The sequence below is a fragment of the Oxyura jamaicensis genome, chromosome 10 (assembly GCF_011077185.1).
Source record: "Oxyura jamaicensis isolate SHBP4307 breed ruddy duck chromosome 10, BPBGC_Ojam_1.0, whole genome shotgun sequence".
Taxonomy (NCBI): Eukaryota; Metazoa; Chordata; class Aves; order Anseriformes; family Anatidae; genus Oxyura; species Oxyura jamaicensis.
The window spans coordinates 18,389,983-18,413,772 of record NC_048902.1 but is presented as its reverse complement, the minus strand read 5'-3'; the positions used below and the strand labels follow the sequence as shown (position 1 = coordinate 18,413,772).

Below are 23,790 nucleotides of genomic sequence, written 5' to 3'. Positions count from 1 at the left end.
ATTATCTGAGGATCAACCTCTGTGGTTGATCCTTTGCATTATCTGAGAACCTGTTTTGGTTTACAAAATTTATGTGCTCAGAATAAGAATTCTGCACATCTAGAGGTAAACGAATTCTTTGGTCCTCCTTACAAAATTAGGAGCCTGGTTCTCCCCTGATGTATATTCACACTGCTTACCTTGAGCCTATGTGCAACATAATAGACTTGTGCTTTGGTTTACATGTTTTTTGATAGACACTGTCTTGTCCAGCCTTAGTGGAAAAATCTCAGCTGAAACTTCATGCCTGTTCTTGGAGCAATCTGTCACAAAGGAAGCGAGGTTTTGGTAGATCTAGCAATGTAAAGGTAGAAAGATTTGAGTGAAGTTCTTCTATCTTTCAGAAGTTTCTTTATGGCTACCTATTAAGTTCAGTAATAGTAAAATCTTTATTTCTAGGTAACTTAGAAGAGAAGCGCCTAATAGTGTGTCAGTTTCTCTTACTGGATAAAAATAACTTCAAACTGATTTGCAGTGATTGGAAATAATCGGTGAAGACGTACGACGTTCCCCAAAATATTGAATGTTCTCGTAATGAAGATGTCTTTGCTACAGCAGATGTATAAGGACGTACTGGCAGGCATTCCATTAGCAAAGGAAAACCGCTATTACGCCTCTATTCTTACTCTGTGTATTGAGCAGTCACCAGAAGGAGATGGATCGTGTGATCGAATGCATCTACCATCTACTGAGGGTGCTATTAGGAGCCATCAGGACACTATGTCAGACGCTGTTGGCCCTACAGCAGATGACGTATCGCGTGACTTAGCAAACATGAACTTCTCATCCTGTCCACGAGAAGTCACGCTGCTTCAGTTAACCTTGATCAAAATGCTGGTTGATAAAGCAGAGTCCCAGGAAACTGAATTCAGTACAAGACAGAAGTACTGTGAAATCCTTGCCCTTCTTCTGAAGGAGACAAAAGTCAGTTCAAACTTGGTAAGCTTTTATAAACTTTTGAAAGATTTTTGCAAAAGGGGGAGAAAGGAATATTACTTATATATTGGTTTTTGTTTGTTTGTGTTTTTTTACATCTGCAGATTTGTCTGCTCAGCAGTTGTGATCAGCTGTTATCTCACATGGCTTCAAAAAGTTTATCATCTCTTGTATATTTCCAGCTGAAGGAAGAGGTGAGTGTCATATAACTTCGCCCAGCTTAAAAAATGGCTTTGTGAACACATCCCCTCAAGTTGTTCCATTTACTCTAGAGCTAACGGATTCCCAGAAGACACAGAAAAATCTGGAGTTTCATGAAACTATTTTAGCATAAAATATATCTAAGTCCCAAGAAGTACTCTCTTTAAGCTTACAACACAGATATTTCAAAAAAAAGACCAATAAACTACACTATCAATATGTTTACAGTTAGTTGAGGTTTGTTGCTTGATACAGTAGGTGAAACTAGGTAGCAACCTATTGAAAGTTAATCAAATACATTTCTGTATTTTCTTGTTTAATATTCCAATTATTTTTTTTCGTACTGTATATTTGATGAGTAAATATAATAGCCTCTGTAGTATCATACCTGAACATGCATTTCTTTCAGAAACGCATTTGTAGCATCTTGCAGGGTTGTCTGGGACTGGGAATTATGAATTCAGATATGGTTTGTCTAGAGTATGATCTGATTTGGGGCAGGTTACATAATACTGAGGTTTGGTTTACCCTTCCTTTCTTGAAAATAGAGCTAATTGCTATTGCATGCATGCCTTCATATTTATAAATACAGGTCTACATACATAAAAGGCACTAGATGGATGTATTGTTTTTGCCTGTGATTTTTCTATGTCTTAGTTTGCATCTTATTACATTTACTTACAATTTTGAATCATTCATTGTATAATGATTTAATTTATTTTGTATAGTAACTGTAGAGCATGCAATCTTTTTTTTATCTCGTTTCCACAGAATGCATTGAATGTCACCTGGCTCAGCCATAGTTTGAAGACTCTTTTAGAATTCCCTATGCATACCCAGGTAGCAGAATGTCTGTGGACTCTTACAGCTGTTATCAAAGACATACTGAAAGATGAAACTTTACCCCAAACAGGTACTGGAGCAATTTCATTATAGTATTAATACACGAGTGCCCACTAGGGGGAGGAAGATTACTTGGAATCTCATCTAGAGCAGCTTGTCTGTACATCACCTATTTTTCCGTTGCTGCAAAGAGGGGGAGAAAGTGCAATTAAAAATGTAGTGGTTTTAACGTGCTTAAAAACTGAGAGTAGTCACAATTGCTTATTTTCTGCTTATATGATGATTTAGCTGGCTGTTATCCTGGAACACCAACTCTAACATTCTTCTTGTTGCTATAGATATTTTGAAGAAGTTGTTGTCTCCTCTTGATGATGTACTTGAAGGATTTTACAATTCCATTCTGCTCCATCATTTTGACAGTCATCTCTATACTTCACCTTATTCTGAAGCTGCAAATAATTTGATAAGTTTTACAGATCTGCTTGAAGCACTTCTGGCTGCCAGAATTGAATTGGAGCTACCACTGAAATGCCAGAGAGTATTGTTTCTGAAAGTTTCTTATGTCCTGAACATCATTAGCTCATCAACTCACTATTTCATCAAGAAGAAGTTCATTATGCTCCTTAAAAAATGTGTCCTTTGTAAATCCGGAGAAGATACTGTAAGTGGATCACAGTTCTTACAAAAGCCATATTTCTATGAGGACATGCTTGCTCTGAGTAATGCTGTGCTGCAGGTTGTGAATTTGACGTGGCTTGATCAAATCCCACTCGGTGAAAAGGCCAGCTACTTTGGAAGTAGTGAAGCTCTGCCTGGAGATAACACTCAAAGTGGTTCTGATCAAACTGTTCTGAGAGCCATAAGTCTGGTTGTGCTTAAAACATTGGAGTTCAAGTTTCAGAACACTGCTACAGAAGCTGAAATCAAAGGTAACAATCTCTTAATTTCGTTCATTACGCCGCAGGAGTTTTAAAGCTTTTAAATACGAAGTCACAGCTCATGTACACTGTAAATAAATTAATCCGGATTAGTAGTGATAGAAGAAAGGAAGGAAAAAAACATACAGAAAACCTGCCAGAACTGTCACTGTGTTCTGCCTAAGTTAGCTGTCCCCTTATGTTTTATCCTATCCTTAGGGTATCCTTGCAACAGCTGTATTTGGGATTGAAAGCTTTTCCTGTTAAGAACGTGTGTTAATATTTGAAATAGTTGAGCCAGCTTGAGAACACCAGGCTCTTCTCCAGGTGGAAGAGAAGAGAGCCCATAGCACAAGCATCTACTCTGTATGGGATGGAGAACTGAAAGGAAGGAGAGGCAACTCTCTCCTGATTTCTAACATGGAGCTAGACCTGCACTTAACCTGGTTGAAGGTACTGGCGTTGCTGTCAGACAAGTAATGTAAAGGGGCAGAAAACAGCGGTGGTAGCAAAGGTAAAAATAACGAAGCTGTAAAGTAGAAGATAGGGAGATTATGGGAGCTGGCAGTATGCGGTGGCGGTATTTTTTGCTCTGATTTACAGATCTAGTCCTTTGAATTAGTAGGTGCTAGGCATACTTTTCATACCTGCTCAGCTTGAGTGTGTTTGTTCCACTGAACAGATGAATTAGATTAGGAGAAGAGCAGATCGGTCTCTTGCGCTAGGGCTATGCCACAAGGCAGACAGTGGGAGGGTGGAGGAATGCTGTGTAATTTGCGTTCCTGACAGGAGAGGACGCGGTGCTGCATCTCACCGGTGAGTAGTCGCCTTGTATGCTCTAAGGGAGTGGTGGGGTAAGACTTCTTGCCCGTGAGACACTCCTAGAATCCCATCTTCCCGCTCGCCTTTTTGCCTCTCAGAGGCACTTGGTGCACATCTTGTGATGCTACATGTGAACGTGGATGTGCAAATTCTGTGATCAAAGCAGCTTGCTGTCCCTGGAGTACAGACTTCGCAGCAAAAATGAACAGGTGGTTCTGAAGCTGTTTTTAGACAAATTCAAGTGAGAATGGGTGTTCCTTATTGTCAATCAACTGTTGACGTGGCAAAATTCAAAACTATTTATTAACACAAGGATAGATTTTTTTACAGCATTTTGCATTTATTGAGGCACTTTAACAGTTTGAGATGCAAATGTTATTTTATTTTATTTGCTACAGAATGTAGGAATATAAAAAGTCCTAATTCAAAAGAGCTGCAGAATTTTGCAAGACAGCTTCTGGCACTTTTTCCATATTTTTGGAAGATGTCATGCTTGTGATGCCGGTTGTATTGTTGGGATTTTTAAGTATTTGCAGAGAATACCTTACTTAAAGTCCACCTCCAGAAAAAGTTCTGAGACTGTCTAAGAACAAGTGAATAGAATAAATGTAGGCTAACTCTGTTTTAGATGTCTCTGTGGATAATTCTTTCTCAAAGAAAAAATGTTTCTTTTCCAGATTCATGCCACAAAAATGAGTTGTTTAATTAGATTCAAATACCACAGCTGTCATGAGGAATTTGAAGTTGAAAGGAACGGTGCTTCTATTTGAGTGATGTTAAATGAAGTGGTTAAAACAAGCACAAAAGTGCTTTAATATGCTAACTTCCCTTCCGGGAAGCTGGTTGATCCTATCTTTTTTTTTATTATTATTAATATGAATTACAGTGGCTTAACTTTAATTCATGTCAATTTTGAGAGTAATTTCCAGATAGCTTTGATTTATACAGAAGAATTTCAGTCTGAATAATAACTATTAATAGCCAAGGTAACTTGCTGCTCTTATTTTTTTTCTAAGAGGAAAAGCAAATCTTAAAGTCAAATATTAAGGAAAAACATATAATGATGGGTTTGTAAGTAAAATTGATTCCCGTGTTGCAGGAAATCTTCCAAGAGCAGTAATCACTGTTTACATGAATGATGCAACTGTGCTCTTCAAGCCATGGTGTACGTCCAGTAGCATTAGAGTTCCTTACTTAAGGAGTACCTTTGGGGTAAAGATGTGTCGCTTTTCTTTGGTTTTTCAAATGTTGAAAATGCTGTGTTACATGAAAAACTGGTACCTAAGTTCAGACATAAAGAATCTTTTTATAGTTTGTCATTAGGTTTCTTCTCCTAAGGGAGAGGGAGTCTGTCTCAGTCGTAGGAATACAAAGGTATTTTTATGAGTAAGTTACTGCACTAAAATAGCCTTAATTTTGAGGTGATTTTCCCATTCAGAAGAGCAGAAGGAAGGAAAAAATGAAGACTTGCAGGAAAAACACTGCTTACATTAGTTTACAAAGTTCAGTGAATTTAGTGCAAAATCCTTGCTGGAAGTACTGTCTCATGAAAGTACCTTTATCCCAAGTCCATACGTACTTGAAAATGTGCCTCACCCATGAAGAATTTATTTTATTAAAAAATCATTTTGACTGTGGTGGTACTACAAGCTTATTGCTTTGCTTTATTGTAGAGATAACAATTTATTCCTATCAACTGTAAATCACTGCAGCAAATTTCTACATAGTGGAACTCTCACACAGCATGGGTTTTAGCTTCAGCCCTATTAAAACTGCATTGTTCTTTCATGAGGGAAGAAAGTGCTCATACTGGATTGTTCCATCTGTGGAATTGACTTGATTTCAATTCACCTTTCTTTAGTTTGTGGTATACCCCTGGAGCTACCTAAATCGGGGAGCTAAAGGAAAATATAAATCCCAGCTGTGCAGGTATATCGAAATTTTTGTAGGCTTTGTGATACATCCAAATCTGTGGAAGTGAATTTTATTCAGTAGTCTGCAAGCTCAGGTGTAAGAGGATTCACCTTGTTATATGCAAGAGTTTATAGGTCCCCTAGGAGGATGTTGTTTTATGAGTGAATCATGTCCTTAAGTTTTATCTAACTTGTGCAGGGGGAATGAGGAAGAGTCCTGTACGTAATGTGTAAATTCATTTTCTGTGGGTTACTTATAGCTGTTAACATTGGCATCTGAACATCGGTGGGTTTAGATTAAAAGAATTTAAGGTTAGAAAAGTGCTTGTGTTTCTGCTTGGTTTTCTGAAAGATGTTTGGTTTTCTGAGTGCTTGGTTTTCTGAAAGATGTTTCTAGATTTCTTTAGTACCATGAAGCAAGAACTAATCTATAAAATTTCATACTGTGTTAAGTTAGTTGAGCTTAGACACGGTAAACGCATTCAGTGTTTTGCACTGTTAATTTCAAAAAATATGTATGTTGTTTAGTAACAGAGTAAATAAATATCATGTGTGTTTTTTTTTTTAACTGTTTTCCAGAAGTCTTTCAGAGTTCCATGTCCCAACTGCTGACATTCTGGAGGAGTCATATGAAGTGTTCCCCACAATCCCACCCAGTTGTACATCACTGTGAATGGCTCTCCTTGATTTTCATAGAGCAAGATGATGATATGTGGGAAGCTGCTAAAGCTTTATTACTCAGTTACTTAAAATTTGATAGGTTAGTATGTTTTATTAGAACTATGAATAATAATGATTTAATTAGGTTATTGTAATATACATAACATTCCCATTGATTAGTTTTGTATAAACGAGAAATATTTTTAATAGTAAACTCAGGACTATGTAGTAATGTATGGTGTAAGAGCTGCTAACTTTTTGGATGATTTAATTAAGTGGCTTTTGGATTGTAGCGAGGGAGTTGTGCAACTAATTCCTATTAAATACTTCAGTGCTTAGAACTGTAATTGAGAATAATTGACTTCACAATCTAAATAGTGGTTAGATATAGATAAAAGGCAAGACTTTTCTTTCAACACTGAGTTTGTGAAGAACGTGATATTGTAATTAAGCTTCAAGGATTTAGGGATGTCTGTCAAAGTAGTTCTCTCATGTTTGGACCCATGTTAATTCTAGCTATTTGTTAAATGCTGCAATTACTAATATCAGAAACGTGTTCTTTATAAATTTGTCCTGGATATTCACTGCTTCATTGTTGTTACAATGCAAGCTATTATCTTAATTTATAAAATGTCTTTCAAGCTTCTAATGTGAAGATATTGGGAGCAATATCATATATACATACAGTTCTTTTTAGACACTTAAATAAAAGCCCACCTTTTCCCAATGTAGGCTGTGTTCAGGTTTACAAAAATCTTAAAATAAGAGTTCGTATATTAGAATTAACCTTGTTTCTTCCAGAATGTATCCTAAGGAGAAGTACAGTTTAAGAAAGCCTGCTTTAAGTGCTTTGGCTTCCTAAACTGTCTGATCTCCCACCTGCCTGTGTTTTTTCTCTAGTAGCAAAACTTTGTTTTTTCTAGTGTTTGTTTTTTGACAAAATCTGAGTCTGGTGGGTTATGGGATTACAAAGTATTACATACTGTAGATGGGAACAAGTTTCAGTTCTGTCTTGCATAGAAAACTCATCTAACAAAACAAATTACCTTGTTGGGATTCCAGTAGGTGCTTTTCTGCTCATATTTTATTTTATAGACAATTTTATTTATATAAAATATTTATCTGGAAATCTATCACCATGAAACATTTAATTGCAACAGGATCTAACGTATGTGCATTTAGTATCTGTGTCAGAGAACATCCAAAAAGATCAAGAACACAATTTTCTGCACATATCTGTTCTTAACTGTAAACTTACATTGAATTTAATCAATTTCACAACCTACTTTTCAGGTTACGGCGTGATGCTTCTGATAACTTAACCCAAAAAGAGGAGGAAAGCTGGAACTTCCTTACGCATGCAAGTGGCTATAATCCTCATTGTATATTTTTATTTTTTCTAGACAAAATTGCATTTGATTCCACAGTGCTGCTAGATTTTTTGATTTCATCAGAAACTTGCTTTCTGGAGTACTTGGTAAGGTACTTAAAACTTCTTAGAGAAGACTGGCATCAGTTTGTAAATGTCTGTAACTATTTTGATACCAAGCATGGCACTTGTCAACCAGTTTCTTCTATCAAGTCTCCACATCAAGAAAAACAAAGCTGCATGAGCGATGTGAATTTGCAAAATGCTCCTTGTGAACCAGAACCACAGACTCCGATACCTTTGACTTCTTCTCACAATTGCTTGGTGTTTACCACAGAGCAAGGCAATAATGAAGTTGCAGAGTCTAACCAGTCTAAGTCATTGCTATGCAACGATAGTACGTCTCTGCTGGGTTCTCTTCAAAGCCTTGTTAATTATGACAGCTCAGAAGATTCTGAATTAGAATCGGTTGGAAGAGAGTGTTTGGTAAACATAAAGCAGATGCCCTTGAATAATGAGCATGAGACAGTGATAAGGGAAACTGTTTGCAGCTACACAGATGATAAACATAATAAACTCAAGTCTCAGGTGTTGCCTCTGAAACAAAAGGGATGTAATACCTCATCCAGTTTGGCTTGTACAGTGCCCTCAGATAACATCGTTCCCCTAAAAATAATGCTTTTAAAATCAACAAAGTGTTTGGAAGAACTGCAAAATGCTATTTCTAGGTTGCAGAGAAGAAATCTTTTCCCATATAATCCATCTGCGTTGTTGAGACTACTGAGTCACGTTGAGAAGATCAGTAAGAGCATAAATTCACCATCAGTCAAAGATCCGGTGGTTTCTAACTAGTACACTAGAGAACGCTTCCATGAGATGAATAACTTCTAAAGCTCACGCCTTTTGCACCTGTCAGTGTATTTAAACTGAAACAGGATAAACATGTTTTTGGTTGACACCTTCAAAAATCTGCTCAGTGATGTGATCCATTCATTACCTTAGGGTCCCAGGCATATTCATGGTATGTATGTCTGTAGTGTATATAAAGATTAATTGCTAGCTACCCATAGTTTGATAATAAACAAGTAATCTGAAAGCATATCAACAATATTTAAAGTATTGTCAATTATACTTAATGTCATTCTAATGATTTACAGGTTCCGATGAAGTGTTAATGCAACACTTAACTGCTTAGAGATTGAGCTAAATAAAATATTGTAGCTGGGGACAGTTTTAGAGTTTATGCTGTGTGTTCTGAATCAGTGCTCTGCTCTAAATGGACATGCGGGGGTATAGCACAATCCCATTAATCCATGCCTCTCTTTCCTTGGTTGAAGTGCTCAAGTAATGTCTAGGATTTACTGTTTGCCTGATCTAATCAGTAGCGTTACTATCTCACTAAAAGATGTATTTAGTTTTTCTTAATATTTCATGGTATGTTGCCTATTTATAGAACATTTTAGTGGAGCATTACATTTAAAAAGCAAACTTTGATAATGCAGAATTTGCACTGTTGAAATTCCAGCAGAAATCCTTACTTCAATTACACGTTTTATCTAAGTATAGAATATATTTACAAAGTAGAGAACTAGAAATTAAATATCTGCAATGCAGCAAGGTGGATGTTGAACGTAAACTTTTATAGTTGCATCTGTTATTAGTTCTAATTTGAATAACCTGAAAAATAAGTGTCTAAGGCTCTGCCTAGGGAAAGTCAGTTCAGAACAGGATCTCCAAGCCAGTGTGTGCACTTAACAGGAAGCCACCTAATGTTGGTACACCTAACGTGCAGCTTGTAATGCTCTTGTAAGGGTTAGGCAATGGGAAAATACCGATGACAGAAAGTACTATAAAATCTCAGACCTCATCAGAACTGAAAGAAACAGTTTTCCTCTTAGGATCTTCTCTTGAAGGTAAGTGCTCTATTCTGGTTTAGAACCGCGTAAGTTGTCTCTTCCCCTTAAAATAGCTGTTTAGTGTAAAATAATATAGATACAGAGTTAAAAACGACCATACTCTGGAACAGGTGACCCTGATTCCCCCAAATGTCTTTGGCCTTCTTCTAGATTAGAGTTGAGCTCTCAGCTTGTGAATCAACAATGTGTTGGGAGGATAAGACTGGGTGAAGTTTATAGGATAACTTATCTGGAAATTACAGTGCTCTCCAGGGGCATTGAATGATATGGGTTCTTAGACAAGAAGGTATGAACCTTAGTCTTACTCTTTTGGGATGACAGTTGTAATCCCTTGAAGTTATATAGGAAAGAATAAATCGTGCTGGTGTGTAGTAGACAGTATTCTGTGCCTAGGTTGTGCTTTGGTTTCTTTGTGCAGATGATTTTATGCGTGGAACTGGATAAGTATATCAATGAGTAGGAAAAAATGTCCATTCCTGCTTATAGTCACTTTAGTTAAAACTATCTTCTGAGTTGTCTGGGGCAGAGGAATGCTTAGTTTCTTTGTACTGTCTGAACTTGGTTTTACTCTAGATGCCAAGTTGCCTATTTCTGTCAGGACTAAAAAGCCTCTGGGTATGTCCAAAGATGCAGCTCTAGACAACTTGGGAACTTTTCTGTTCAAGCAAGGGAAGTGCCTTTGGCAAGAGAGTTGAGCAAGAATTTCTCAAGATCACAATTTTAAATGTAGGTACTTTAGTTTCAGTTAAATCCTTTCCACTATCCCCTCTTCTTTTCTAATCTAGGCTTTGCTGACTAGATGATTTTTCCTGAGTAACCTCATTGTTTCACTGAGCTACTTTGCAAGTTGGAAATATCTAAATTACAGCTGTATTTCTCACACACTGATAAGATAAATGGGGTGGGAAAGGTAGCATGGGGAGACACTTTCTGTTTTTCTGTGTGCTCATTTTCACCATTTTAGTCAGTGATTACTACAACTTAAAAAAAAAAAAACACAAAACTTTTTTAAAGTAAAAGTTTAGCACAGCGTGTAGAATTGTAGGATCCATGATTTTTGAATACAGCAGTGTTGGGTTGCAGTAAAACTGAATTTAATTGTTACAGGCATGAAGTTTATTGTGTGCCCAGTTGGTTATTAGTAATGATCATTCCCACATGTTTTACTTCTCAGAAAGCCATTGTTTTAATTCACAGAATGTTTTAATGGTAAAAATGGGTAAATCTGGTTTGTATCTGCCAACTAGCTACCTCATTGTTTTATACTTTTTACCTTGATATTTTACCATTAACGAACTGTAGGTCATGAGATGAAGTAAAACTGATGAGGGATAACTTTTTTGTGTTGTTATTCCACACAAAATAAGTGTAAACAGTGCAGGCAGTTGGTAGTTCTATGGCTAGTTCAGAAAGTCTAGTACAAAGACAACAAACACCTTTATAAATGAGCTTGAATTTTTATCATTTGAATATTTACGGTGGGGTTTGGTTTTGATTTGGTTTCTTTTTTTTCGTGAGCTTTTACTATCTAAAGGTTTTAGGCCAGAGCAAATTAACTCAGCTACAGAACCTGTTACCAACGTTAAATTAGAACTTCTGAACTAGGTCAGTGGTACTGCTATTAGGAGGATAAAATGACTTACATTTGGCTGTTGATACCTAACAACTTTCTGCTATTGATGTTCATAGAACAGATCAGATGACCCGTCTGGAGATGGTTGTCTGTCAGAGGACTTTACTTGAGAAATGTCCACAGTCTCCATTTATGTTTTTCTCCCACATCAATAGAATAAATTATGCTTTAATGAAGTAAATAGCACTAGAATTTGCTTACAGGATATACTTTTTTTTTTTTTTTTAAAGAGTAGACTTAAACTTGGATATATGTAGAGCTTGGTTGCAATCACAGCTAAATCCAGGTGGTTCCATGCTTGTGGTTCTTTAGACTGGATTTCCTGCAGTATTTATATGACTGCTGTACCTTCTAGTGTTAACACTTGTAATACGTGTTTTAATCCTGCAATACAAGAACAAAAACCAACCTGGAGAATTTCTATATTTACAATACTCTTGTAAAGCTGGGAATAAGGAGCTATGGTTTTTCCCTAATTTATCATTGCAGGATAAAGTGTTTGTACTTCTTCCAGATTCAGTCTGGGGATGGCGTCTGAAGCCAGTACCAGGTATTATTTGTAGTCTGCTAGTATCAGGGAGAGTGAAAATACTATGGTCATTACCGTTTGTTTGTTTTTCTTTTCTCAAAGAACTGTCCAAATGAATTTGTAGATTCTTGTTGCAATTCGTACAACTCTCAGGCTACCTGGCTCACTCGAAGTCCTGTTAGAAGCCAACTGTGTATGTCAGTGGATCGTAAGCAGCCTTTTACTGTCACTGACTAGCTCAACAGCAGGCATGGACCTGGGACTGTCTGGGTAACATCTCAGGGATTTAAGCTTTCCAAGTCATTCTCTTTTTAAATACTCTGTAATGGACTTTATTGCTGATTATTGTTGGAAATGCTCTTCAGTAGCCGAGCTGACTCTGTTTTACATACAACAAGAAAGGAATAAAAGGTTATATTCTGTGGTAGAAAGCTTTTGTGGAGAGTTACAGTATCCTTAGTCATTCCTGGCTCCTACTTACCGGTGTGTGGCAAAACAAATGTTTTGTCAGTCAACAGTGGCCTTCCAGCTGGGAGACTTGAAAAAAAGTAGCATATACAACCTGAAAGGTGACTGTGCTGCTGCGTACTGGCCTCCTTAAAAGGTGGAAGGGAAAATTTTGCATATCCCGAAACTGTGTCAGGAGTTCTGTCCAAGAATCTGCCTCATCTTATGCTGAGGCTAGAGAGAGTTGAAACCTGAAAGATTTTCTGTGGAGCTTCAAAGAGCTTCCAAATGTCCATGGCTACTTTGAAGGAAGTAATAACTGCATAGAAACCAGTGGGCAAGATTATGAAGCCTATTTTGCAGACTTGTCATCAAATGACAACCTGGTGTGCTTTGTTCAATATTCACAATTAGATAGAGACCAATTATGCAGAAAATGTAAAACTATAAATCTTTTTTTTTTTTTTTTCTTTTAAATCTGTTCAGGGAGGAATCTAGTACTTGGTCATTTTCAGCAGAACATTGGTCCCGTTAAAGGAGTGTCTCTTCACCTAAGCTGAAAGCATCAGCTGGTATGATACCAGTGTTTTCTGTAATTCTCAGTCATGAGCAGATGCAGAGGAGGGATATCTTACTGGCTGTGAGACATCAAAGGGATTGCCTTTCTTTTGCACCAAGCGTATGCGTGTATTTTGTACTTGTTTTCTCTGTGGATAGATAAGGATTGATGCACTAAGAGTCTTCTATTAATGTAATCAAACAACATTTGCAGAGTTGTCTTATGTGCAAGTGTTACAAATTGCTGAGGTTTATTTTCATACAGTCGTTAAACCAGTGCTTCCAGGTCCACGGATCAACAAGGCTTCTCTATTTTAATCCTATATTATTTAGACTGTTGGAAATTAATTAAAAATTCTTCCCTGAGTGAATTGGTTGGACTGGTCCCTAAATCCATACTGTTACAGCCAGAGTATATTGTGTCTTTGTTTCTGGCATCTTAAGACAGTAATAGTGCATGTGAGTATTATTTGAGAAGTTAGTAGTGCTCTATTTGGAGAGGAAAGTGTGTACTATAGAAGCCAAACCTTTGTTACAGTTCTTTTTGTTAAGACTTTGAGTAGCAGATGTAAGTTTAAACACACTTCTTACTATAAATGTAAACAACTGAAGTTATGTTCTTCTATTTTTTCAAATGTTTTAGAGCATACTTAGTGAAAATACCTTATACAGATAAGAATTTGCATTGTTTCTGGGTATTAGATGGGTGAATCTGACAAATAGGGGCAAAGTGATGGTAAATTGCCGAGAAAGGAAAAAAAACAATCTCACCAAGGATTATTTGCAAGCAAAACAAACTAAGATTTTACCTAAAGGAAGTTGTCCAGACTGCAAGCAAATGCTTTGCTAAATCGTACATACGGCTCTGTGCCTCTGGATATGGGAGGATTCCTTACTGTGCTCCTGGAGGCTTATCAATATGCTGTGTGTTCAGCATCTAAATGAAATACAGCCCAGAAGTTGTAACAACATGAAAGATGGAGCATAATTGTGGTATTTATATCCCTCAATTGTTAAATGTGTGAAAGAAATTGTTTAGAAAGCAGTATCCAGGTAATGCTGGTATCACTTCCTGGAGCCTCACTCTCCTTATTAAGTCACAGACTCTCAGACATTCTAATTCTTAATGAAGCTCACAGGAATCAAGTTCTGAAGCAATATTTTTTTTAAAGAAAATTAAACATTTTGAGGATTTTGGCCAGTTTAGTCAAAGGTGTGTATTCCTGACTTCATCCTGCAATGACAGTTGTGTACAGTATTTATAACCTTGACGCTCTATTTGCAGTCAGATATATAGTCTTCAATTATGATAATATCATTAATTAATTAGAAATGAACCTTTCCTAACTTGAAACTCTGTATGGATTATGACTCAGGTCATACCTTCCGGTAAGAAAGGTCTTAAGCAGAAAACATTTCAAGAGATCCTAAATGGATTACTTCATCTCTTTTCTGTAGGAGAAGATTGATAATCATATTGGGAGACTGTATGAACCCGTGTGAAGAAGAGGAGCTTAGTTTTTAAGCTCAGTTTTTAAGCTACTGATTGCAGGATTGAGTTACGATCCTTGAACGTGTTTCTGTGACTTGAAGTGATTTCCAGATATTTGTTGATTCTGACAAGCAGAAAAGATAAGAATATCAAGATCTTTACCTTCATCTTAAAAGTGTGCGAAACAACAAGCAGATGGGTTTCCGTGGTCATAAAAAGAGAATTCAGAATCCAAATTATTATTAGATCAAATAGTTGTGAATTGCATCGGTTTAAATCTAAATGTCAGGTGATAAACTCTTGGTAAGCTTAAAGCTAGCTTTGAATACCATGCGACAGTATATAACTACCTTCCTACTTTTTCTTTGCATGTGCATGAGACTGAGATTTGATCAACCACATTGAGATGATCAGTTAACAAAAATGACTTGGCTCTAATGTATTTGGAATGTTTATCTGTCGGCTCTGCAGGTGATTTCTTACTTTTTTTTTTTTTTTCTATAAAAGAAAACAAACCCTTGGATTTCCCTTACCCCTCTCCCTGCCAGCAGGAGCCACCATATACTGCAGCTCTGATTCTAGACGTTGAAGTTTTAATAACATCTCAAGGATTTGCTGAGATGGCTTTCTCTACTGAGAAAGTTAATGAATAATAGATTTTTTTAATTTATGTAACTGCTTAGAAGCTCAGGTGAAAACTCACATGAATATATTAACTCACAATGAACCCAAAGAAGTGGATTTAGTGTTTTTTTTCTCTTGTTTTATTTTTTCCACTGAAATCTTTACATAATTTACTCTTTCCACTGATACATGAAATAATTATTTGGGTCAAATGCATGCTCCATCTAGTTATTCAATCATATGACAATTAAATATAAGCCTTACACTGCAAGTAAGGAGTAGCTACTTTTTTTTTTTTTTCCCTCAAGAATACAAACTAAGTTTTTGTTGCTGTTGTTATCTGGCTTTCTTTTGTTTTTGCAGCATTCAAATTAAAGATACCTGAATTAGCAGTTCTGTGAAAGTGCAACAGTAATTGAAAGGTCAGTGGGCAGCTTTGATCCAGAAGGTATGGTTAGCCTGTTAGTTACCATGCAGTATCTTTAATCTTGCAGTAGAGTCCTATGTAGCTGGTGAGTGCTACCTAAAAACAAAAAAGTTCCTCAAAAAGTATGTAAAAAGACTTTTTCTCATTGTATTATTTGGAGCAGCCCCAAATCTGCTCCAGTCAAACAAAAGGCGTTTGTTGGTTTTTTTTTTTTTTGGTGGTGGTGTTTTTTTTTTTTTTTCAATTTAGTGCAACAGTGAAGAAATTATGGATTGAGGCATAAGAAAGAGGTGTTTGTGCCAATTACCTGTTATATTACTGGCATTAGCCAAGTGATATATGAATCAGCTTGCTGTAGGCTCTCCTAATTGGCAAAGTGTTCCTAAATGTTCTGCTTGATTCATACGAGTGGTTCAGATGTGGGAAAATATGGAGATAATTTAAAGCAACAGCAAAGCCATAATACTACCTGCCTGAAATAATCTTTCATGTTTCATATTTCTCTGGTGCTTCAGTTTATTGAATACCACTCCCAGTTTTAGGGAAGGATTGAAGACTTGCAAAAGCTGCAAAATAAGAATACCTAAAAAACCTAAACACCTGTCATGTGAACAAAGCAAACATTTCAGCCTGAATTGCTTTGAGGGAAAGCAAATGAACTGGATCCAAATATTGCCTGGGTCACCTCTACTGCTGTCTTAGGATGAAAGTTCCCATGTGCTCAAAAGGACTAGTGGAAATTAAGGGCAGGGAGTGCAGGAGGAAGGAATGCTCCATTGCTCTGTGCATAGACACTACCTGTGGTTAAGGAGTCTGAGCCCTAAATTACTGAAGGCAGCATCAGTTACCATTTTGTTTATCCTGGTCTTGTACTCTTCTGTAGCCATCAGCTTCCTTCAGAGACAGTGCCCTGGGCGAGGTGAAACTTGGACCCAGCTTTTACCTGTCTGTTCCTATTGTATGGGTTGCTGTTTGCTGACTGTCAGCAGAAAGAGAGGGCTAAAAGAGGTTCTCTGCAGGTTCAAAACGTAGATGCTCTTGGCTTGTCAGTGATACTCTTTTCTTCCTTTCCGACAACGTTAAGATGTCCTACCCAGCCAAATACCATGTCATGCCAACACAATGCTGTTAATCTTATTATTTGAAACTGGGGTGACCTGTTCAGGAATTATTTTCAGCTGTATTCCTCAGTCATGGAATTAAATTAATTAAAAGCAAGCCTTCCCCATCCCCTGCCCCACTCCCCCCCCCCCCCCGCCCCCCCCCCCCCCCCCCCCCCCACAAAAAAAAAAAAAAAAAAAGGAAAAGGGTTAAGTAAAATTAATGTTTGTATGGTATCTCTAACCAAGCATATATTGAGCTAGTGTAACTTCCCTTTGCTTTAGGTATTTTGAGATTCCCCTTTATATCTTCTGAGGAACTGAAACGCTTCCTGTGAAGCATTTAATTGACTGAGGCTGGAAGCATTCCTGGGATTGGCCAGTAAGAGACGAAACCTTTCTCTGACTTTATTTTAAAACCGTGACTTTATCTAGTAATGCATCTCAAAAGGCTGGTGTGAAGTGACTTGCCTGGGACTTCCTTTCCTGCACCATCGGCAGGCACAACATCTTCCTCTGCATGTCTAGAGCCACATAAGCTGAGACAAATTCTCATCCTGCAACAGAATACCATGTGATTCAGAACGTTTCTTCACCTGCTGTGTTGAAACAAGCACAAGGGAAGGCGCTCGGCGTTACTACTCCCGAGTTTCACTGAGTTGGACGTATGACATCAGGATTGCCTTCAGTCAGAAATCTTGAAGCGCAGCTTTGCTGGGTGGGTCTCTGAAGAATTTGAAAGAGTTGTGCAGATAGGGCGTGTTTACCTTTGTCAAAGTAGCGAGCGTAATGCCTCTTCCCAGCTAATGTGCTTATGTTCTCTTTGACTGCAACATCATAAAGGTAGGAATTTCTTTTACTTTTTTTTGTTTGTTTGTTTTCTGGTGTTTTTGTTTGTATGTTTGTCTTTTTTTTTTCCACCTCCCTACGTTAGGTTATATTCCAAATTCTTAGCGTGTGCTGGTCTCTAACGCTGCCTGTTTTATGAAGGAAAATCAGAGTAACCCTTATAATCGTCTTAGGATGGAGAGTGGAGTAGGTGTTGAGATCTTACAGGCTATTAACCTATAACAAAGTTTTCACAGGTATTCCAACCTGTGACAACTGCTTTTCTTTTTAGAGAAAAGAAGTACAGGTTACGGTTGTACTTCTGCATCTTTTATCATCATCCTATAAAGTGCTTGTAAGAGCGCTTAATCCTGAACTGGAAGGGAGGAAGATTTATTAGCAGGAAAAATATGTTGGTGAATGATGTAAATGTACTTGCAGAGAAAACTTAAATTGCTTGAAAAAGCTAGTTCTAATTTTGTCCTCTAAATGCCTAAGAGAAAGGTATTCTGTAAAAAAATTGTTTTAACAGAGGTTTATATATGACTTACCTGTTGAAGACCTGAAGGGTCTAGTGCTATGAATAACACATTCAAATAAGCTACCAGAAAGGGTTATTTCATAGGAAGGCTAAAAAAAACCTCAGAGGAACCCTGTGCATTTTTTCCCTCTTACTTTTTGTCATGTATACCTATTTTTAGCTAGCTTCCTAGCTCGGATCAAACCTTCGGCTGGGGTGCCACTGTTGACGAAGAGGCTGTGCAGGTAGACATTAGCTGAAGATCTCCTGCATTTGTTATGACACGAAGATGCCCAGCAGAGGCTGCAATAATGAAATACCAGTTATGTTCTGGCTCCTCCTCTAGTTGGCTTTGTGGGTGGAGAATGCATGGGCAGGTTAAACCGCAAAGGAGGGGATATCCAACAGGAGAAATAAGAACAGGGGTGCACAGCAGACATAACTTCTGTTTCAGGGTGATGAAGAGATCAGTGCACAAGAGCTCAAAGTCAGCGTGCATATGTGATAGATGAGGACCTTGAGTGTCTACCAGCCCCTGTTTCAGGAAGCTGTAAATAGGACAGCTGCACCAGCACTGTCCCTTTCCCTAATTACCAAGGGCTAATTTAAAATGTTGAGTCATCCACGGTGCAGGTGAAGAAACCTGCATCCTTTGCTTCTACACCCTCAGGTCCTCTCTCCGGTACCTCATTATTCTGTTACCTTCACATGTTTTGTGGCAGTGCTGTACTTATTACTGCTAATAACGCACTTACTCTTGATGAAATGATTCTTAACCCTTATCTTAAATATGTGACCAAGAAGGCTCATGCCTCTGGTAAATTCTCCTTTAATCAATTCGGCATTTTAAGTTAGACTTCAAGTTTTTATTTCAAATACAATTCTGGTAAGCTGTAAAATAATGATTTAAAAAACCACTAATTTTCATGTTCCCCTACTAGTAATAATGTGAGGAAACAGGTCATACTTAAAAAGATTTTTTCCTTACATTCTGAAAAATTTTACTAAGGAGTTCTTGAAGTAAACTCTGTTCCTCTTAGGTCTGCTCAAACTTATGAATTAAGCATCCAAGAATTTGTAGTTCTGACCGGACTTTTTTCATAGAACTGCAATTTCTTTTTATCCCAAGATTATTGCAGAGATTTATTTCATAGTTCTTTATCCAACTCTGTCAATATTAGGGACTTTAAAGCTTTGAAGCAGGCGTGGTTTGCACTGTTAGCTCTACTTTGTGAGAACTATTTTTCACTTTCCTAAGCTGCCTGAGATCAAATGAAGCAAATTTAGATGCTCAGAAACGTTTCACCTTTAAGTAGAGAGAGCATGGTAACTTTCATTCAAAAATTAATTATTTCAAACAGTTTTAGTTCTCTTTCCCCCAGAGAGCAGGGGAAAATGTAATAAAACTTGCTTGCCACCTTAATTGAGATTTACTCGGTGCTCTTTTGGCCTGCCACAAAATAGAAACCAAGTTACAAGGTAATGTGATAGAATAGTAAAAGAAGTGAAATATTCTAATTGCCTTATAACTAGGCACATATAACTGTTTACGGTTGAGATTTGTCCATGTTAGGGAGTAAATTTGAAGTTAAAGGTCTCACAGCAGTCTTAATTCAGCTCTTTTATGTGTATAGAGTGTTTCCGTGTTTCATCGTAATAGCCTGATGTTAAGATCGAATCCAACCGCTCTTTTATTTTGTGCTGCCACTGGTTGTATGTGCTCAGGTTGTGTGAAATTTAATATTTGGACAAACGAGATGAAAGAAGTCAATATGCAGAGAGACTGTAGCATCGACTCAATATTCTTCATCCAATTCTTGCCTCCACAAACAATAATTCAAACTCTTACGTCAATAAGGCATGAAACAGTTCAGTCAGCTGCAAAAAGCATTGCCAAGAAGCAGAAGCAAGCAATGCCTCCAACAGGCACATGCCTACAACTAACAATTGTCAACTGAGTGAGTATTTTGTGTGGACAAGTTTGCATTTACTGCCCCCAGGGACTAAACATTTTTAGCATAAAATATCACCAGTGGAGAAACTAATCTGGCATCATATCCAATGATCTCCCAAACTTGCAAGTTGCGCTTAGGTCCAGAAGATGCATAAAGCAGCTGCTGTACAGTTGAAAGGCTCCGTGGCACAGTATCAACTGTCAACACTTGCACGAATACTAAGCCATTACGAGCTTGGCTTTGTACATGTGTGTTTTTTATTATTATTTTTTTAAATGGTATGATTTTTTTAAATGGTGTGATTTTTTTTTTTTTTAAAAAAAAAGTATCTTTCAGGTGGTGCTTCTGCTACCAGCAGGAAAAGCATTGCATAACTGTTAAAAACAAAGTGTAGGTGCCGTATATTTTCACCAGTTTCATGGTGGTCATCGCAGCTGGGAATCTGTGGGCGATGTTCTGTCCAGTGTTACAGACCGTAAATCTGCTCCTGAAACTTGTGTGTTAACTCTCGTGTTTATTGCTTAGTCTTAAGCAAAACAAAAAACAGAACCTGTGATGCAGTGGATCTGATCTTTATTTACTCTCTTAAACCACTTTGGTTCAACGTTTAAGATCAACAGCCTGGAACAGCTTTACTATCTTTTTGATGTATGGGGCACTTGATAATTTTTTTCCCCATATCACTGCACCAACTTCAACAGTTCTTCCAAATGATGAGAGAAATTGGAGGACCGTGTTAGTCTTTTTGCTGATTTATTCTTTCCCTGTAACATCTCCAGAGTCACGCTGAGTAGATAGCATAGGAAAGATGCCCAGAGAAATTGTGTTTTTATTGTTTTATTATTATTTCGGCGCGCCCCCCCGCCCCCACTTCTGTGTTTGTGTTACTGATCTATTGGGTTTTCTAATTTGTTCAAGAAATAAGGATGGGAAGTTCTCCCAGTACATATTCCAAACCTGGATATCGCCTTCTCTTAGTTCTGGTTTTGGAAAATCAGTTTTTGTAAGCAGGAGCTTTTGCATGGAGAACAAAATCAAAGCTTTACCTCTTTTTATTATTATTATTTATTTTTTGATTTTATTTCCCAGACTGTAGCAGCCAGAAATTGCACTTCAAAGCAGCTCCTGGCTTTGTGTTTCAAAATCTACCCACATAGCTTTTGTCAAACCAAAATTTGCCCTTTTTGCTTAGCATCATTTAAAAAATACAAGTGTGGGGTGTTTTGTTTTGTTTGTTGTTTGTAACTGATTGTATCAAGGATCCAAGGAGCACAGGTTGGAAAGAAACTTCACTTTGGTACTTCCCAACTGTGTAGGCTTTCCTTTAATTACAAAGGATGCAGTTCCTAAAGTAATCATTCCTGATTTTCCTGTTTGGTACTAGCCCATTAGGCTACAGAAGGGATCCTTCCCTACCAAGGAGGCGATTGGATGTCTTTATTTGGAGTGTTTAATTTTCAGGACGCAGGCGGACTTTCCATTTTTACTAAAATACCTTTATTTTATTATCAGGGCAATGGTAAAAACATTCCAGTTTTGTCGATGAAAATAACATCGGCAGTGCTGGTGCATGGATGTGAATCTGGGAAGCAGCAGGTTTTTCACCCTAGGTAGAGCAGAAAATAGGTCACTCAGCTCTTGTCGTTTTCGCACCTGATATGTCTAGTTGCTTCCTTGGCACCGTTACAGACCGTAAGGAAAAAAAGTTCTGAGCTCAGCGCTCCTAGCAATAGGAGCTGGGCAGCCTTTCAAGTTTCTTGTTAGAGCTGGTCCCAGATCAGGACAGACTGGGCCTTTGCAGCTGCTGCTGCTGCTTTGGAAGCGCGAGGGGAGGATAACCACTTGTGGCAATTCATGCAAACCACAGAGATCAGCCTTCTTGGGAATCCGGTGTCTGCAGCCTGATCCCAGCGCTGGAACTGGCTGCCACCACTTGGAGCTGTACTGGAACACGTGTCTGTGTTGTCACGAGCTCCTGGCAAAAGTAAGTGTCCTGTAGTTTTACTACACTGATTACTGAAAAAACAAACCAGGATCCTGGCAGCTGCAGTTGTAGCACTTCTCGGAGGTGAAAATTTTTTGGCAGCATGAAAGGAGCTTGTTGCAAAACGCTTCACTTGCCCAAGTACGGAGAAACTGGTTCTCCCGTTTTCCACCCAGGTTCCAGGCACTGCCTGAAGAGATGCCTGTCCACCTCGCTGCTCCCAGGCCCTGTCCATGGGTGGCAGAAGGGACAGAGGAAAGACTTCTGCCCGTTTACTTGTCCCTTCCACAAGAGGGCCTGTGGCGGATGCCTTCTCTTCTGCTCATGCTGTGGGTGCATGAATAGGTGTTCTCAGCGTGAGGCTATATGGCCAAAAGGGGTCCTGTCCTGTCAACATGCTGAAAATCACTGGGTTTAAACCCAAACTGAAAGGGACAGACAGCATCCTTTAAATTATATCTAAGTGCTTGAGTCCCGTCTACCTGAAATATGGCAGAACCACAGTCCTTGTTTTGGGGGTGTGGGTGTGGTGGGGACAAGACCAACGATAATGGGAAAACTTTCCTTCGTATGGCACTGGCAACGTGCCCTTCACTCGGTGTGGTCTGAAAGCAGAGTTTGCTCTCTGCCATTCCTGCTCTTGCCTTGTGAATTGCCAGATGTGGGAATAAGGGTCCCTGAGAAGTCCCTCTGCCACAGTTGTCTCAGGCAGCTAATAATCAGGAGGAGACATCTGCATATGCAGATATATTTTTTCTAACAGACAAAGTTTGCTGGAGACAAATGACCTGTGTGCCTTCATCACTTATTCTCCATCCTCTGGCTTCTCATTTCACACACCACACAACCATTGTTTGGGGTCAAAATGAGTCAAAGTAAATAATTTAAATGGAAGCAGTCAAGTCGTAATGTGGCTGATAATGGGGATTCGTGTCTGGGACAGGGATTGCCGTAGGTATGGTGAGTAAGCCAGAGGGCTGAATCACTTCTGTCGGTGATGCTGTGGGGACAATAAAATTGCTTTTTGGGCAGAGGGGATGGGATAATAGATGGCTTATTTTTTTTAAATGGTAACTGAGTTCCAATACTCATTTTTGTCCAGGTTTCTAGGAAGTAGCAAGTATGTGGAGAAGGTGATGATAGGTAAAGCTAGCACGGAGCTATTCCCAAGTAATTTGCCTTGAGTGGTGCTTCCTGAGATGGAAGCTTCTACGAGCAAAGAGGGCACAAAAGGAAACTGAAATGCACCCAGTGCTGCTGCCTAGGTGTGTTTGGGAGGACTTGCTCACCTTCCAGGTGCTCCAGGAACGTCCTCTTGAGGACTGAGACTGAAGGGAGACAGGGAAACAGCCCAAGTGTTTAAAAGCTGCTATTAGGAAGATGGAAATCTCCAAGACTGCCCAGGGGGATGACCTGGTTTGCTGCAGTGAGAGCAGATTGGATGTAGGGTGAAAGTCCAGTTTAAGGTTAATGAAGCATAAGAATAGGCTGCAAACAGGTGTGGAACCTCATCAACAATTTTATAGTCTTATAATAATCACTTGGATGATGGATGACATTCATCAGGGATGGTCTAATCGCCAGTGTACCGGGCAAAAACCTGTAAGAAAGACAAGGGGGCTGCACATGGGGGAGTTTCAGAGAACACCTTTCTGACTGTATTTGGTGTCTGTGAGCAAGGATTTCTTCTGAAATATGAGGACTCTGGATCAGACCCCCACATTCCAGCGTTCCCTTAGATAATAAGATTAAGCACATGTAATTGGGAGCTTAGTTTAATAGAGATGCATTAACTAATTTAAGATCTGTAAAGACAGTCATACGGTAAGGCACACGTGTGGAAGGAAAGCATGCATTGTAGATCCCAAGAATCCCATTTTAAAATGCACACTACTGAATTTTTCTAGGGTTTGAGTGTTCTGGTTACATATTCAGTCACAACCTATCTCACCGTAGTCTGACTGGTAGTGCTCTTTCCACTGTGTTTTAATAGACTGGCCCATTATTGCAGTTTGTGATAAGTTGCAATGCACAGTCTGGTTTAAAAATACGGATATGTAACAGAGCACAAGTGGGT

At 38.4% G+C, this 23,790-nt stretch overlaps 2 protein-coding genes across 5 annotated transcripts in view; both read left to right on the top strand.

Moving 5' to 3' along the window:
• The window catches only part of LINS1 (lines homolog 1), a 10,595-nt gene extending 1,667 nt beyond the window's left edge, over window positions 1–8,928 (top strand). Inside the window, exons 2-7 of the mRNA XM_035336143.1 lie at window positions 484–978; window positions 1,080–1,169; window positions 1,948–2,089; window positions 2,358–2,948; window positions 6,251–6,431; window positions 7,625–8,928. Of these exons, the coding sequence (XP_035192034.1) occupies window positions 574–978; window positions 1,080–1,169; window positions 1,948–2,089; window positions 2,358–2,948; window positions 6,251–6,431; window positions 7,625–8,552 (2,337 nt within the window). The 5' untranslated portion in view covers window positions 484–573 and the 3' untranslated portion in view covers window positions 8,553–8,928. The remainder of the gene's footprint in view (window positions 1–483; window positions 979–1,079; window positions 1,170–1,947; window positions 2,090–2,357; window positions 2,949–6,250; window positions 6,432–7,624) is intronic.
• The window catches only part of CERS3 (ceramide synthase 3), a 53,029-nt gene continuing 37,859 nt past the window's right edge, over window positions 8,621–23,790 (top strand). For 2 of the 4 annotated variants that reach the window (XM_035336144.1, XM_035336148.1), the window contains exon 1: window positions 8,621–8,721. The gene's annotated coding sequence lies outside the window, so the exon portion shown is untranslated. Of the gene's footprint in view, window positions 8,722–16,640; window positions 17,270–21,370; window positions 21,714–23,790 lie in introns of those variants that run through there. The other 2 variants (XM_035336147.1, XM_035336146.1) reach the window with 2 other exon arrangements.